Source organism: Naumovozyma castellii, chromosome 1, assembly GCF_000237345.1.
Source record: "Naumovozyma castellii chromosome 1, complete genome".
NCBI lineage: Eukaryota > Fungi > Ascomycota > Saccharomycetes > Saccharomycetales > Saccharomycetaceae > Naumovozyma > Naumovozyma castellii.
Genome location: NC_016491.1, coordinates 1,912,948 through 1,927,017, shown reverse-complemented (window position 1 = coordinate 1,927,017; position 14,070 = coordinate 1,912,948). Strand labels below are relative to the sequence as shown.

Below are 14,070 nucleotides of genomic sequence, written 5' to 3'. Positions count from 1 at the left end.
CACTATGTTAGTAAGAAAATATGATGAAGAAAGGAAACTTAGAATGAACAGTTGTGCGAGTGTTTAATGAGAAAAGTATTAAACTGTAAGATAACCGTAGAAGGAAAGAGGGGAAGTCTAGTAGCAGTGAGTTGAAGAGATAAGAAGTGACAGAGGAAAAGTAAAAGTATAAAAGGAAGAGAAAAGTAGAACTAAATGTATGTATTTTATTTTATGCCCATTATTGTAGATTAGTTTATATTAGTTATTATTATTCAGAAGACCAGTAGATTCTTAGTTATCAGGTCTGACTATAATTAGTTTTAAAAGATCACTCTCACGAAGCTCATATTTTACATTAAAAACGTATTGATTATACCGGTTATTTGATTATGATTTTTCTTTATGTTGTATTCATTAATTCGCGATGTTTGATAACGATTTACAAATTACAATATACCAACTAAGTAATAAATTAGTAGTATATATAATTAACGTAAAATTCCTGTATTTCTTTATGTATTGTATATAAAGTGTGTTGGAACGTAAATTTGCTATTAAGTCATGTCGTATAACACGATGTGGTGTGTAAATTAAATCCTACAACTATATAAAGCGAGGTATTTTTCTCCATATATATTTTACATAACCACCTATTTCTCACTCATAAGAGGGAGAGGAGCAGATTGTCCTTCCGAGGACACATCTGGAATAAAATATCAACCAAACTACTCGGTAAGCTGCTGTCCTTTAAGACAGTCAGGACATTTATAAGTTTCACTACCAGACCAGTCGATATCAGACTCTGAGATTGAAGTGATAGCTCCTTGTTGATTGACTTACGTATATGACGAGCATTAACATGACCTAATAACCGATGTATAAATGGGTAAGTGAACTTGGGTAACACATTATGAACTCTTTCCATTTTAGCATGTGAAGCTGGTACCAAATATCGGTAAGGCAACCAATAATATGGACCATATTTAATAATCGATGCCACATTATTTCCATTTTTATCTTCCAAAGCCATTTTGGTAAAATTTGCTGTAATGCCTGCTTTATCTAATTCATCTAGACTCAATAAATCATATGCAACAGCGTCTGTTAGAACAGCCTGAACAGGGATAGGGGATTGATGTTTAAAATTAAACATAAGAGAACCGGATGCTTGTGAAGCAATAGGGTTGTTTTGAGCGTCATGTATCTTAGGATCGGAATCGTATTGAATATCATGGAGGAAGTCAGGATAATGAATCAGAGAAGTAGATGCACCACTGTCAAGAAGAAGGTGACCTGGAAGAGAAGGATAATCTTTCATATCGGTGTCAGTATCTGTGACTTGATGATCAGTAGTGTGATTTGCGTCTAGGTGTTTTGAATGCCTAAGATTTGTGTCGGTTACTGTTGAAGGAGGCCTAAGTTCGTAACCATCATTAGGTGGAGGTATATGGATCTGTTTATCATTTGAAATGTTCTGGGCCTTTTCGATTCGTTTTTTATTATAATTTGGTTGCTTAGTATTTCTAATAGAAGTACCAGGTTTGGATTTTGAATCCTTATTTAAAAAAGCATTTGTGCTATTTTTCGAATCGGTTTTTACCGTGGATGAACTTCTCTTAGATTGTTGACCAGAATTTGATTTGTTGGAAGGAGTATTAGGGGTTGGACCATGAAGATGATACAATCTTTGAATATCCTGTAAAATAGCAGACATACTTTTATTACTGTCATCAAGTGCATATTTGGATTGCAAGGTTTTATATGGGCCTTTTAATCCATTTAACAATATATCACAGATAGCATTATCTGGGATGGAAATTTCATACTGCTTAGCACGTCTGAGAAGATTGCGAACATAATTTGCAGAAAAAGAATGCATCTTCTTTACTCTTGTATTATATTCAAGTTCATCCATTTCAATATCTTTATTTTCAATGGTGAAGCCTGGTTGACAAGGTGCGTTCATTTTCCTGCCAACAGTATTCAAGGGTGTGTCCAAATTTGGGATCTTTTCAGTTAGTGATTTTTCCATACCACATAGCATTTTTCTTCCACGAGTATATTCGATCTCTAATCCTAAAATATCATATTCTATCAATTCACCAATTTTACTATTACCATCTTTAATGACTTTCGTATCATAACAAAGTGTATATAAAATTTTCATTCTCTTTTTATTGTCGACGACGCTTTACTTGTAAGATGTCAACTTCAAGGTTACGTAATATGTCGGGTAACATTATGGTCAATCAATACATTATTTTTTGGATATATATTTCAAAGGCTTCACGATGCTTTTATTAGTATATATATTATCTTGGCTTTTCAATAAGGCAATGATAACTGGTTGTCAGTATAGATGGTAATCGATGAAGATAGGGTCAGGCGAGCTTTCTCTAGAGTGTACAGTACGGCCCATAATTCCCTTTCGACGGTTGAGTAACGTTGTTGTGTTTCAGTGAAACGTACAGAGAGGAAAGCTATTGGATACAATTGAGTTTTTCCATGCAAGAAGCCATTACCACTTTATCTCAGGAAGTAATCAAGTTAAAGAAGGACGATGCAATTGAATTGAATGCTTTAGAACAAGCATCTACTGCTTTCGCTAAAGAAACTCAACAACAAACTGAATTGAAAAACATTGAAAACCAGGATTTTGAACAGAATCAAGAAGAAATCGAAGATCTTAAGAACAAAATCGAAGGTATTGCTGCAACTGAAAAGAATGACGCACTCAATACTCAACAGGAGTTAACTAATACTTCTACTGCTTTTACCGACTTTGTGGATACATTCGAGAAATTTAGACTTGAACAAACACAATTTGCCCAAAAGGTTAAAAGTGAAATCATTAACATGAAGCAACAATCAGCTGTGACCCAGCCAGGTACTCAATCAGGATACCCTATTGATGTTCAAACCAAGATTGACGAAATCGAGAAATTTGTCCCAGACTTGATCATCAAACGCTCAGATTTCAGATTATTAGCGTGTATTAAGAATGTCTCTGATGTTAATTTAGGAAACATTAAGTCTGATATGTTCAATTTACACCAAGGCCAATTCCGGCGACCCACTCCATCTTAGCCACACTTTCTCATATGATTGTCTTTTTCTGCAATCGATATTACTAAGGCATATCAACAAGTACCTATCAAGGATGATGCTATCGGTATTATCACAGAGGATGGTAGTTATAAATTTACCAGAATTCCCTATGGGCTCGTATCAGCACCATACTGGTGGGGTGAATTTCTACAAGGCATCATCAAGAAGATTAAGTGTCCACCATCTACGACCATCAAGTATTATTACGACGACATTATCGTAGCATCAACTAATATACATGATCATTTCGTAGTATTGCGGAACTTATTTTAACAACTTGCTGATCATGGTTTAACATTGAGCGAAGAAAAACTACAACTTGCCCAGGACAGGATCCATTTTCTCGGTTATAATATCTCACATAATAGGATCACCATCGATGAAGCGAAATTGAAGACAACCGCAGATTGGAAATTGCCAACCACTCGGGAAGGCATTATCAAATTCATTGGCTTTGTCAATTACCTCCGTAATTTTATTCCCAATGCCTCAGATTTGTTGACTCCTTTCTACGAGTTGTCCAATACACAGAATTTTCCTAAACTCCCACCAGCCAAGGACATACACTCCAAGTTGGCACCCAAATTTGGTGAGATTAAACAATGGATTGATAAATCACTGTCACTCAAATTATTTGACCCCCAGGCTCCGACATATATATTTTCGGATGCAAGCCTTACAGGTGCCGCCTCCATGGTTTGTCAACCCGATACAGTCGATGGAAAAACTCAATTGTATCCAATAGCTTCCCCCTCTGTACGTTTCACTGAAACACAACAACGTTACTCGACCGTCGAACGGGAATTATGGGCCGTACTGTACACTCTAGAGAAAGCTCGCCTGACCCTATCTTCATCGATTACCATCTATACTGACAACCAGTTATCATTGCCTTATTGAAAAGCCAAGATAATATATATACTAATAAAAGCCTCGTGATGCCTTTGAAATATATATCAAAAAAATAAAGAAAGATCATAATCAAATAACCGGTCTAATCAATACAAAAATTTGGAAACATGGTTTATAAACCGTTATATTTAAATCACGTGCATTTACTATAAAATTCAAACTTGACTCAGTCTTTTCAATCAATAGGAAGATTATATATTTAAATTCATACTTGATCCCTATTAATATACTTGTTTTTTTTATTTTCAACTTATTCTTAGCAAATCTTCCGATATCTATCGGAATTTCTTGGTCAAGTTCGGTTTTGTTTATTTCTCTTGGGTGTTGAACTAGACACTCTATTGATATCTGAACAATCTGAACTTAAGCTTTAGGGAATGTTTTAGTCTACGTTTCTCAATGGGAGAAATTCCGTATTTTTGAGCGATGCTGAAGGATAAATATTTTTTTTTGGCTACTCTCTCTTGCTCTTATTCATTTCCGGATACCCTAAAAACCAGAATTAAAAATGCAAACTGTAAAAATATGTAATCTTCAAACAAATCTTAAAAAAGACGGATCATTTTCCTCTGTTCTTCTTTATTTTGACGTTTCTCTGTTGTTACTGTCATTGCAAGAATTTGAAATTCGCGAAAACTTGCCCATCGAATCAAATAGCGTAAGATCTAAAAACAATATAGGACAAAGGACTTACAGTACTTAAGAAGACAAACTCCATTGGCCCACCTCAAATACCATAAAAGGAGAGCCACCCGTTATGTCAAGCCATGACCAACTGACTCATTTGGGTAAGAGTCTTTCTTTAACTGCATCCACCTTATTGAATCCCTCTCAAGCCGATGATCATTCATTAACTAGCAACCCACAATATAAAAGCATACTACATGAGGCTGTTAATAAAAACGAAGGAGGTGCAGGAACACTGATACGTAAGATGAAGGACTTGAATTTACCCTTTCAAGATAAGGAACAGGATAAGAGTGGATTTCAAGATTTGTCACTGGCGAAAGATGGAAAATCATATTTTAATAATAGATATACTGATTTAAGAACAAGTTTCAAAATCATGACGCATCTAAACGATGAAATACTGAACGACATTCCGTCAGATGTCTCTAAATCTACTGATAACGGCAGAAAGACCATAAAAGCCGCTGCAGAAAACGCTACAGATCAAGGACCTTCCTTATTTCAAGGTTTTGAAGCATCCATACCTATCATCGATCAATTATTGACTTATGATGCAAATGATGATGATGATGATTCTGGACCTTTAATGTTAAATACCACGGAAGCAGAAGAGAAATTTTTGCTACCTAACGGGTTTACGCAAGAATTGATTGGCAGATCATACTCAGTGAATGTGCTAAGAGATTTATCTAAACAGGTTACCACTCAATTAGATTTCTTAGAGGTTCAAAAAAGATTGGCTGAAAACGAAATTAACGAATTGGATTTAAAGATTGCCAAATTGAAAATAAAAAGAGATAATGTCTTCAGTAAAATTGCTACGGTTGAAGAAAATGAGTTTTTCTTACAAGATAGTTTGGGATTAGTTCAAGATCGTCTAGATTTTCTGGTAGAATATGGTTTAGAAGCTAGTGATGATAAAACAGATGAGGAGTCTACCATTTTAGGGGCAGGCAGGAAGGGAGCTGGTTCGGTATCAACCGGTCTAGGTAATGAAGTTAGTTCAACACACCCTAGCAAAGATGGATCCAAATATTTATCTGCGGATAGTAATGGAGATATTGCCGACAAACTAGGTCAATTCTATCATAACCAAAATAGAAATTCCAGGAAAATTACTCCAACCTTACAGCAATATTTTGAAAAGGGCAGTATGATTAATACGATTCAGAAAGCACATGATGATAACATCACTTGTTTGGATTTTGATTTACCTTTTGGAACATTATGTACAGCTGGCCATCTGGATCATGTAATTAAAATATGGGATCTTTCTAGAAGCAAACAAATTGGTCGCATGACTGGCCATGTGGCTACAGTAAACTGTATGCAAATCACTAACAATATGCTTGTTTCTGGAGGTAAAGATGCTCTCCTAAAATTGTGGAATTTGAATGTCGGAGTTCAATCTTTCAGAAACGTTTTACCCACCAATAATTCAAACTTAGAACCAATCTCATCATCTGCATCTTGTATTCATACGTTTGATTCGCATGTCGACGAGATTACATCTGTAACTGTTGCTGGTGAAAACTTAATTAGTGGATCCCAAGATAGAACTATTCGTCAATGGGATATTCCTTCGGGTAAATGTCTCCAAACCATAGATTTAAGTTTTGTTGCCATTGCCTCTCCGCCAATACAAGTTACTGACTCCCCCTTTTTAACAACAACAAAAGCAACTGCAATCATTGGGGCCTTACAGTGTTTCGATGCTGCATTGGCAACAGGTACTAGGGATGGAATTGTGAGGCTTTGGGATTTAAGAGCTGGTAAAGTTGTCCGCGCCCTGGAAGGACATTCTGGTTCGATTACCTGCTTAAAGTTTGACAATAAAAACATTGTTACTGGGTCAATTGACAAGACAGTACGCATATGGGACTTAAGATCTGGTATTCTTTCGGACATGCTAACTTTTGAAAAACCTGTTCTGTCAGTTGATTTTGATAAGAATAAAATCGCCATTGCCACACACGATGAAGCTTGTAAAGTATACGATCGTCAACTCAATAATCTCCAAACATGCACCTCAACTGATGAAGCAAGTACCTCGGATCCCACCATTCCGGTATCTACCGTTGAAACCATGAGTTATCAAAATGGTTACTTAGTAGAAGGCCGAAGCGATGGGACTATTAATTCATGGGCAGTTTGAACATCTTCCACAACCGTCACTTTGCCATATCTGCATATGAGAAAGCACAGAATGCATATAATCTAACTATATTCTTTTTTATGTAAATAGCCACCATGTTACATAATACTCCTGATATCAAATCAAGGGTAACATACATATATTTAATGATATAATATCATTATTGTCATTTATTCGTTATTTATATAATTTAAATAGATGTTACTTATCTGATTTGTCATTAGGGCCAATCGATTTGAGGGTCCCTTCCTTTTCCTTCAATTCTTCTTCCAATCTCTTACATTTATCATCCAACTCAAAAATGTGCCTTTTATATAAATCCGTCACCAACTCCAGCTCATTAATTCTGGCTTTCAATCTTATTGCTTCTTCTTCGTACGGCAGAATAACGTTTACAGGAATATCACGGTTGATTACAGGTGCAGAATTATCTTGAGAGTGATCTCTAACACCTATTACTGATGTTGGAGTGTCAGAGTTATCATTTTTTAAGACATCTTTAAGAGATACTATCGGCATAGATAATTGGTTATTCCCAGAAATAGATTGAGGACTGAGTCCAGGTGATGACACGGTTGAGTTCTGTCTATTATACATGATTCCATCGTTGGATGACTTCGTTATAGGAAGGTTTTCCATGTTGTTCAGGAGTGATGAAAGGTGTGGCAATTGTGCCTGCATGCTTGGTGCTTCGCCGCTTTTTAAAGTACTTTGAAACCCCTTAAGATTTCTATCATTGGCAATTTGTTTTCGAAGATCATTTCCCAAAATATTATCACTTGACAATTCAGTATCAATGCTTCGTATTTTCGTTAGTGGAGCATTTATATCCCCTGAATTATGTACGTTCGAGACCTCTATATCACCTACACTTCGTTTCCTTTTTTTTTCAATTTGAACATATGTTTTATGAATATTATTTGCAATGGAAGACGATGTCTGATTATTAAACTTAAGTGTTGAACCGCCAGCACCATTCGAATTGCCCCCCTTTCTATTTCGAGATTTAATGACATCAGTCTTCAAACTAATAGGTCTGGGTCTTCCATGTAGTTTTAGAAAAAGACCACAAGCATTACATAGAACAGCTCCATTTTCATCACGTCGCCAAAGTGGCGTCGTCGAGGTAAGGCAATTTTTACAAACAGACAATGTTGTTGGACTATGCTTGGAGACATCCAAGCTTATTCTATCATTATTCACACCATTAGATGATGTATGCATAGGGCTTACTGAACCTGACGTTGATGCCTTTATGTGTGGTACCTCTTCTCCAACCCCATTCGTATTCATTTCAGAGTCTCCTTTTGTAATCGTAGCATTACCAGCTCCCCTTACTAAATTGTGACTAGCTGTTTCTCCATTTATCTGGTGATCCAGTTTCACGTTGACACTGTATGGATATTCTATTTGTTTATTCGTTGTCATTGGATAGCTTTCCATCTTCATATTATGCAAAACAGCGTTGCAAGTTTCACCGGGACTCTAAAGCTTTGCAAATTAATTGTCTAATAATTGCTCATCAGAGGGATCGAAAACGGTCTCTAATGCGTTGTCAGATGTTATCTCTAGACTTAATCCGAGACTCATCATGTCGATCTAATGTGCGCCAAAGCATTTAACATGGCCTCATAATAATTTTTCACGCGAGGAAAACATCGTGAAAATTGCCGCAATGGAATATTGGCAGTTTTTCGTGTCACAAATTCCTGGATAGAAACCTACGTAAGCATCGAGAGTTTAATAAGAAAATGTTATCTGTTATATATACTATACAATTCTTTCAAGTCATCTTGAGTTAGGAATAAAAAGACTAATCTAAGTATCTATCGAATGGTTCACCCAATACGTTTTCAACTACCTTCACTAAACCCGTTCTTACCTCTTGTTCTACTTCTTCATCATCATCTTCCAATAATTCAGCAATAATTGGAACCAATTGAGGTAACAATATCAACCAGCTTTCACCAACCTTGGAGTATACCAACTTAATGGATCTAACAGCCCATAGTTTTTCGCTGGATGAGCATGTTGCCTTCATGTGGCTTATGAGTAGCTTGTTCATTATTTGATTATGTTCTTCAACACCGTTGTTATTGGCAGCCAATGAACCGATGGCTTTCACTAAGTATTTACCAATGACGTCTTCAATATTAGATAATTGGTCCACTAACGTGATAGAAATTAATTCAAACCTTGATGTAGATTTCCAGTATTCATTCCTATCATATTTGAATGCTGATGTCAGAGATTTCAATACCAAACGGCGCAGATTTATATCTACAATATCCTTGGAAATAAATCTTTTTAATAAGCCATTTGTTGGTTCCAATAAATAGGTGAAGTACGATGTAATAATACCCTTCAAGTTTTCTTGTAACTTATTAAAGAACTTAAAAAATGCTGTCAAACGTTCAATTTCAGAGATTTCTTTGTTGGTTACATCTTCACCATCAAAAGCCCAGTTTATAAGAATGACAAATAGTGGTCTGAATACTTTATCGTTCATCTTTAGAACATACATATTGGCAATTTGATGAACTGAGGCTTCAATACGGCTAACAGTATTGTTATCAAATTTACTGATTGATCTGTATTCGAATAATGATAAAAGAAGTTTGAAGAAAATTGGAGATTGAGAAGTAGCAGATTTCTTATCAATTTCTTCAACTGTAGATTCTAGGGCGCTTAAGAATAAAGAAACAGCGATAGAGTCCGTTGTCAATGAGATACTAGAAACCCAACATTTGTTTAAGACCTTTAGGACTTCCTTTAAGTTAATATACTCAACAACCAATGAGATTACGGATAATCTTGTAGCTGCTTCGATTTCATCAGCAAAAAAGATAACATGGAAAACATCAGAAATATTAGACAATAGGAATGTTGGAATGGATTTAATCATTGCAGCAAATAATAGAAGGATCGATAATTGCAGTTGCTTTCTCAAGAAATGTTCTTTATCCTCTTCAAATCTTTTAAAAATATTTACAGCTGGACCAACGATTTTTGGATAAAAGGCAATAGATTTTACACCAAGGATTTGAATACAACTCGTAATAACTGTTAAAGAAGAGATGGCGACCTCAATTTGATCTGATTTTAATTCTCCAGTAACTAAAGAAAGCACTGATGTCAACAAAGAGCTTTCTAGTCTCGAACCGAACTTAGTAATTAGAGCGGCTAGCGTGTTCAATAGAACTTGGATGACATTAACCGAATTCTTCTCTGCAGGTATTCTTTCCAGTAATACAGAAATGACCTCACCAGCAATTGAGGAGCTTTCTAAAGATTCTAATTCAAATTTAGAACCAATGACTAAGCCCAAATGATATTTAATATCTTCGTTACCGCTTTTAGTTAGCAACGGTAGAACAGCTGTGATAAAATCATCAATTGGTAACATATTTAAAACATTCCCTAACAGAGTGAATAAAATATCTTTTATTTCTTTCTTATTTTCAGATGCTCTTTCTGGTGTTGAAGTCCCTTCGTCACTTTGAGAACCAGATGACTTGAATAGAGAACCAGCTTCGTTGATGAATGTCAAAATTGTTTCTAGAACAACACCAAATTTCTCTTTAACTGCATTAGAGAAGGATTCTTCATTTCTTTCATCCAATAAAGCAGAATAAACTCTCAGTTTGAAACTGCCATTTAAAGTGTAATGGTCGCTGTCACCTTCTTCTATAACTTTACCAATGAAGTCGAAAGAATGTTGAACTAAAATAGAGAGTTCAGATGTAGTCAAATTCAAAACACCATTCGTAAATATGGCGTGGGAAGTTAATGCCTCTTTTTCATCAGCATTTTTACTAGCGGATAGCAATGTTTTCACAAGATTCAAATAAACTTGGAGTCCTGTCAATTGTTCTAAAACGTCAAAATTGTTTAAGAAGGATTTTACAAAGTCGATAATTGTTCTGGCCTCGCCTAATTTGAAACTTTCAATTAAAGAGGAGTATTGTTGAGTAACTAAGAATAAGAAGGGACCGATAGATTGGTATGAACCCAATGCCTTTGCCAAAGTGGAATATAATTTCACTCTTCTATGTTTTGGAACATGTTGGAAGGCTGTGGTGAAACTCATTAGTAAAAATTCTATCTCATCTTGCTTGTTCGCAGTATTGTTCTCTAATAATGCTGGGACAACCGTCATAATAGTTCTTTCAACAACTTGGGTGGTGAACTCATCATCTTGGCGAATACTGTGCGCACCCATGAAAGTGAAGATTGGCATAACGGAGTGTAAAACAGTTTCAGAGTTCAAAGATGCCAATGCGCCAACAACCAATAATAGTTTATTTTGAACTTGTGGTGATGGGGAATTCCTAATTGCTGATACCAAGATATCAGCTCTAATAGTTCTTAATGAAACACAACCTGTTTCTTTTAACGATTCAATAGTATTCAGCATACATGATGTTAACGTTTCTTGGGCATATAGTACTGGAAGCCCACCATCTTGATCTAAAGTTTCCAAATCGGATAAAACTGAAAATAAGGTAGATAGCAATGATTCGGTGCTCTTCATCTTTAATTTATCCAAAGTTTCCAAAATGATTGTCAATTTTCTCAAATGAATCTCAGCAATTTGAGATATTTCTTCTTTTTGTAGGGCAGCCTTACTAGTAGATGAACGTCTCCTTCTTCTCTTGGAAATATCAGTGACAGCTGAATCAGCATTAATTTTATTTTGTGATAAAATAGCTACAAATAGGTCAGCTGACAAAGGTAAAGATTGCAAGGTGGCTACAGAATCGTAATTTGCATCAGACTCTGCGCTTGCATCTATGATGTTCTGTAAAATCTGTAATTGTAAACTTGTTTTCAAAGTATTGAATATATTGATTATTCTTGCAGACACGAGAGTGGCAAGAGATTCATATTCAGAATTTAATGCTGAGAGAGCAAAGTCGATAATAAATTGATTTTTTTCCTTTGGTGATATTAAGTAGACCAATTCTGTTTCAAATTCAACAAAACTTGTCTTGTTTGCCTTACATTTCATTTCCCATTGAGATCTAGTCGAAATATAGTTGGAAATAAAGTCTTCAAAGAGAGTCGAATAGATTGCAGCTGATGAGGAATATTTATTCAAATAGCTTAATAAAATAGTTTTTGGGTACGGTAGGGGGATATTTAGAGCTTGGTTGGCCCAAAACAATAAAAATATATCTTGATCCTTCTTTGGGATCACCAAATGTGAAATATCATAATTTTCTACCATGTACTCATTAAGGAACCTCGTTAACCATGATTCGCCATCCTTTGGACTTAGCATTGGAATAGTCAAGTTATCGCCGTATATCTTATTATTTAAGAAATAATGTTTCGTGAATGGTCTATTAGCAATTTGTGAAAGAAGTGCCCTAACATTTGTTCTAACATTTTTTGAGACATCGCTCAAAGCACAGAGTAAGCATGGAACCATCGTAAATACATTTGAGTCTTTATCAATATTGTTTAAACCTTTAGAAATATCGCTTAGAGCAATCAACCTCAACGCAATTGGGGCAGCAGGAGAAATGACAATACGAAGTAAAAAGGTGATTCGTGTTTCTAAAGTAGTTAGAAATGCGTTTAAAAACGCGTTACTTGTATAATTTTTTCCAACAGCTTCAATGAATAGGGATAACAGCTTATTAAAGGTTTCATCAGATTCAGCCAGCATAGATGTGTTCTTAGTGTTGATAAACTCGGCATTTTTATCAAGAAATTCCTTGAATGTTGGTACAGAAGTTGTTAAGCCAATAACTTTTTGACTTTCAATGTCTTTTATAATATCTTCTGTTTCTTCATTATTAGAAAAAAGCGATGTGGTCAATCTTATTTCAAACAGTTCTGCTGTAAGATTTAACGATTTCAAACAATTGAGCACCAATTTTTCATTAACAGAAACAAAATATTCAAATAATTCAGTCAATTGGGTCTTATCTTCTAAAATTTCTGACAAGTGGATCAAATCGGTAATTATCAATCTTACTTCGTATTTCTCTAATTTAATGTTTTTTAATAGCTTTACAAGAGAAGCTAATTTTGAATGATCATATCTAGCGATAGCTCTCATATAAGCTGTAAAGAACTTGTCACATGGGGGAACGTCTTTCTTCGTTAAAAAATTTATCAAGTATTCCAAATCAAATTTAGAATCGAAAATTTGAAATAATTTGTTTGTTAATTGATCCACGTTTCCATGTCCCCTTAAGGTTTGAAATAACTTGCAAATTGTCACTAATGCTGATCTTTTAGCCTTCTCATCTTGTAGATTAGATAGCATTGTTTCGGTAGCGGCTAAAATAATCTGTTTTTGTAATGGAAGAGCAGTGGCAAATACCACTAAGATGGTATGAGCTGCAATCTGACAATCAACTGAATTGGAGCCCAATAGTTTGGCAGAAATCTCAAGCAATATTGGGACTAACTGATTTAGTTTCTCATCATTGGTGGAGTTAAATGCAATTAGATTTATAAAACAACAGGTGGTAAATAATAACTGGTTTGTATATGTGACTTTTTGTTTAATGCACTTGTTCAAATAATTCGCAAACAGTTTTAAAAAGTCCATGTCATTGAACAACTTAATCATGGTTAAATTAGATGGCGCTTTCTCACTTCTAACAAAGTTCGACAATGGGTTAAATAAAGGTGGTAATTTTACGATGTTTAAAATCCTCTTGAATACGGGGGTTTGATAATAGTTAATCGTGGATAATAATAACATTTCTGTGTTGCAAATATGAATTTGAAAACGACGTACCAACCATTCGGTAGCTTGAATTGTTGGGGTCAAATGCCACTTAGAAGAAGCTAATAATAAGTAACCATTAATAGCATTATCCAAGGCTTTGATTTCATCCTTAGTTTGTACATTTCTATCAATGGAGACAGACGTTTCAGAAAATAAAGACCTTTTGAAGACTTCAAACTTTGGATCAATTTGGATCAGTTCGTCTAACGCCTTGACAGCATTATCGAAAATTAAATCATAATCTTGGGTTGCGGCTGTTTTTGGATTATAGATTAAAGAAGCAGAGTGCAATTTTTGTCTTCTCTTTCTATCAAGGGCAACAGTGGCATTGTTGCTAGCCACTTTCGCTAACTGTTCACTTAAAGAAGACATATCACTCTCTATGCTATGGTTCTATCGATATAGTCTCTGTAGAATAAGTTTTTTTGGACTTGAAATAAATAATTATCTTCTAATGGATAGATAGTCGAAA

At 35.1% G+C, this 14,070-nt stretch overlaps 6 protein-coding genes across 6 annotated transcripts; 3 read left to right on the top strand and 3 right to left on the bottom strand.

Annotated features, from left to right (window-relative positions):
- Positions 1-643: 643 nt before the first annotated feature.
- Positions 644-2,149, bottom strand: NCAS0A09640 (uncharacterized protein; the record flags this gene model as incomplete). Its single annotated transcript, XM_003673855.1, has 1 exon — positions 644-2,149. The coding sequence occupies one exon, from the start codon at positions 2,147-2,149 to the stop codon at positions 644-646; it is 1,506 nt and encodes a 501-aa protein (XP_003673903.1).
- A 338-nt stretch (positions 2,150-2,487) lies between these two features.
- On the top strand, positions 2,488-3,069 carry NCAS0A09630 (uncharacterized protein; the record flags this gene model as incomplete). Its single annotated transcript, XM_003673854.1, has 1 exon — positions 2,488-3,069. One exon carries the CDS (start codon positions 2,488-2,490, stop codon positions 3,067-3,069), a length of 582 nt encoding a protein of 193 aa, XP_003673902.1.
- A 714-nt stretch (positions 3,070-3,783) lies between these two features.
- On the top strand, positions 3,784-3,990 carry NCAS0A09620 (uncharacterized protein; the record flags this gene model as incomplete). Its single annotated transcript, XM_003673853.1, has 1 exon — positions 3,784-3,990. The coding sequence occupies one exon, from the start codon at positions 3,784-3,786 to the stop codon at positions 3,988-3,990; it is 207 nt and encodes a 68-aa protein (XP_003673901.1).
- A 769-nt stretch (positions 3,991-4,759) lies between these two features.
- NCAS0A09610 (WD repeat MDV1/CAF4 family protein) lies at positions 4,760-6,847 on the top strand (the record flags this gene model as incomplete). The annotated part of the gene is made up of 1 exon (XM_003673852.1): positions 4,760-6,847. The coding sequence occupies one exon, from the start codon at positions 4,760-4,762 to the stop codon at positions 6,845-6,847; it is 2,088 nt and encodes a 695-aa protein (XP_003673900.1).
- A 201-nt stretch (positions 6,848-7,048) lies between these two features.
- Positions 7,049-8,296, bottom strand: GZF3 (Gzf3p; the record flags this gene model as incomplete). The annotated part of the gene is made up of 1 exon (XM_003673851.1): positions 7,049-8,296. The coding sequence occupies one exon, from the start codon at positions 8,294-8,296 to the stop codon at positions 7,049-7,051; it is 1,248 nt and encodes a 415-aa protein (XP_003673899.1).
- A 364-nt stretch (positions 8,297-8,660) lies between these two features.
- Positions 8,661-13,970, bottom strand: UTP10 (snoRNA-binding rRNA-processing protein UTP10; the record flags this gene model as incomplete). The annotated part of the gene is made up of 1 exon (XM_003673850.1): positions 8,661-13,970. The coding sequence occupies one exon, from the start codon at positions 13,968-13,970 to the stop codon at positions 8,661-8,663; it is 5,310 nt and encodes a 1,769-aa protein (XP_003673898.1).
- Between the last annotated feature and the right edge of the window lie 100 nt (positions 13,971-14,070).